The sequence below is a fragment of the Gadus morhua genome, chromosome 11 (genome assembly GCF_902167405.1).
Source record: "Gadus morhua chromosome 11, gadMor3.0, whole genome shotgun sequence".
In the NCBI taxonomy this organism is placed as follows: domain Eukaryota; kingdom Metazoa; phylum Chordata; class Actinopteri; order Gadiformes; family Gadidae; genus Gadus; species Gadus morhua.
The window spans coordinates 3,433,950-3,436,449 of NC_044058.1; the positions used below are offsets into that span (position 1 = coordinate 3,433,950).

General features: G+C 48.3%; 1 protein-coding gene across 1 annotated transcript; it reads left to right on the plus strand.

The window, feature by feature from the left end:
• Nucleotides 1-970: 970 nt before the first annotated feature.
• crabp2a (cellular retinoic acid binding protein 2, a) lies at nucleotides 971-2,319 on the plus strand (the record flags this gene model as incomplete). The annotated part of the gene is given in 2 exon segments (XM_030370817.1): nucleotides 971-1,087; nucleotides 1,458-2,319. Coding segments are annotated over 2 exon segments (168 nt in total), but the record flags the coding sequence as incomplete, so codon positions are not given.
• Between the last annotated feature and the right edge of the window lie 181 nt (nucleotides 2,320-2,500).

Below are 2,500 nucleotides of genomic sequence, written 5' to 3' on the forward strand. Positions count from 1 at the left end.
CATCTTGAATCCCATAGATCTTATTTAATTTGGCATTCCATCATATTTACAATGATACCATATCCAACCCCTCCCTGGGCCTCTAAGGGCCCATTGAACCCTTTACACCCACTCCCTCTTTGCTCCCTACTGACTCCTTCTCCTACTCCCCTTCTCGCTCTGTCTCTCTCTCTCTCTCTCTCTCTCTCTCTCTCTCTCTCTCTCCCTCTCTCTCAGTCTATTCCTCATCCTCCCTCCTCTCCCTCTGTGCCCTGGGTCTCTCTCCCTACTTTCCCAAGGACGCCTCTGTTTTGACTGTCTCCAAAGCAAACACATGGAGACAGACAGGCCCTCTCTCCACTGGCCATGATCAAATCGCACATAATCATCTCCAAGCAAATCCCCCCCCCCCCCCCCCCCCCCCCCCCCCCCCCCCCCCCCCCCCCCCCCCCCCCCCCCCCCCCCCCTCTCTCTCTCTCTCTCTCTCTCTCTCTCTCTCTCTCTCTCTCTCTCTCTCTCTCTCTCTCTCTCTCTCTCTCTCTCTCTCTCTCTCTCTCTCACTCTCTATCTCTCACACTCTCTCTCTCACACTCTCTCTCCAGTAACCTTTCTATAGCACCAATCCTCAATCATCCCAGTGTCTCTCTGGGACATGCAGTCCAATAATATTTTAGTTAATCTATCTATTGAAGCCAATAATTCAACTGTTCACTTTTATAAAACACATGCACATGCCTGCTACGATCTATAGTCTAATTGTCACCTCTCTCTCTCTCTCTCTCTCTCTCTCTCTCTCTCTCTCTCTCTCTCTCTCTCTCTCTCTCTCTCTCTGTCTCTCTCTCTTTCTCTTTTTCTCTTTTTCTCTTTTTCTCTCGCTCTCTCACTCTCTCTCACTCTCGCTCTCGGTCTCACCTCTCACACTCTCTTTCTTTCTCTCTCTCTCCCTCTCTCTCTCTTTCTCTCTACCTCTCTCACTGTGTCTTTCCTTCAGAGTTTGCCTTGCTGGGAAACTGACAGCAAGATCAGCTGTGAGCAGACATTGCAGAAAGGGGAGGGGCCTAAGACCGCCTGGACACGGGAGCTAACCAATGACGGCGAGCTGATTCTGGTGAGTCAGCCAATAAGTCTGGGCTCGTTGGCAGGTTACTGGGAAGATTTAGCAAACAACATCCAACCTCTGGGCACAAACAAAGAATAGGCTTGTTTCTGAGATCCTGAATAGCAGATATCTGCTCGAGAAGGAGGAAGTAATGCCGAGATGTTTTAGGGATTCAGGATTCAAAACAAAGCCTCACTGCTGGCCTTATGACGCTCTGGCAGCAGGCTGAGCTCATGACTGGAGCTGCTCTGCCATCAGGCCTGGATATATGGGACATTAATCATAGGATCTAACCCCAATGGCTGTCTGTATATGTATACATATCCAGACAAATTAACATCAGTGCCCTCATATCTTTCATATTCTTCTCTCGTTCCAGACCATGAGCGCAGACGACGTGATCTGCACCCGAATCTACATACGAGAATGAATGAGAGACCCCCTCTCTCTCCATCCCTCCATCCTCCATCCCTCTCTCTCCATCCCTCCATCCTCCATCCTTCTCTCTCCATCCCTCCATCCTCCATCCCTCTCTCTCCATCCCTGCATCCTCCATCCCTCTCTCTCTCCGGGGCCACCTTGACCCCCAGCGCCCAATCACCCTGAGCCCCAGGGAGGGAGAGCCCGTAGCCCCAGTCCCGACTGCACCAGTGTATATGCATAATACTGTATACCATAGCTTCATTATGCCACTAGTCTTGCCCTACAGTATGTTTCACATGTAGTCCTTAGTTCATAGTCTTTGCACGCGGTATTTTTAGCTTCCCTGAAGCTGTGACCCATTTGGGGTTGTAAACAAAGTGTTGCGTATATGTTGTGTCACATTTCTTGGAAGTCTGATCGTCTGCATGAGTACCAACTTATCGCTGTGTTTCCAGAAGAGATAGCGTGCGTGCGAGCGTCTGCATGCATGTACTTGTGCATGTGTCCGTGTGCGCGTATGTGTGTGTGAGTTTGTGTGTATGCGTTTGCATGCACATCATGTACTATATTTGTAGTTGTGTGTAAGCCAATCTCTGAGCCCTTCTAATCTTAGGTCAGTTGTGATGTGTCCATTATCTTTGTTCCTGTCCTACCCACCCTTCCCCCTTCTTTTCTATCATATTTTGTATTTATTTCTATCCACTAGTCTCATACAGCACCCTTAGGGTTTTTCACTTTGTGTCTCTTTTATAAAAAAAATGTATCAGTGTAAGCAACACTCGATGGAGGACAATAAACTACAATGTTGACTCACACAATGTTCTGTCTTTGGTATCATTCTCTCTCTCTCTCTCTCTCTCTCTCTCTCTCTCTCTTACACCTACACCTTCACACACACAAAGATTAGAACCGTTGATTTCATTGTTTGATGGTGTGTGTGTGTGTGTGTGTGTGTGTGTGTGTGTGTGTGTGTGTGTGTGTGTGTGTGTGTGTGTGTGT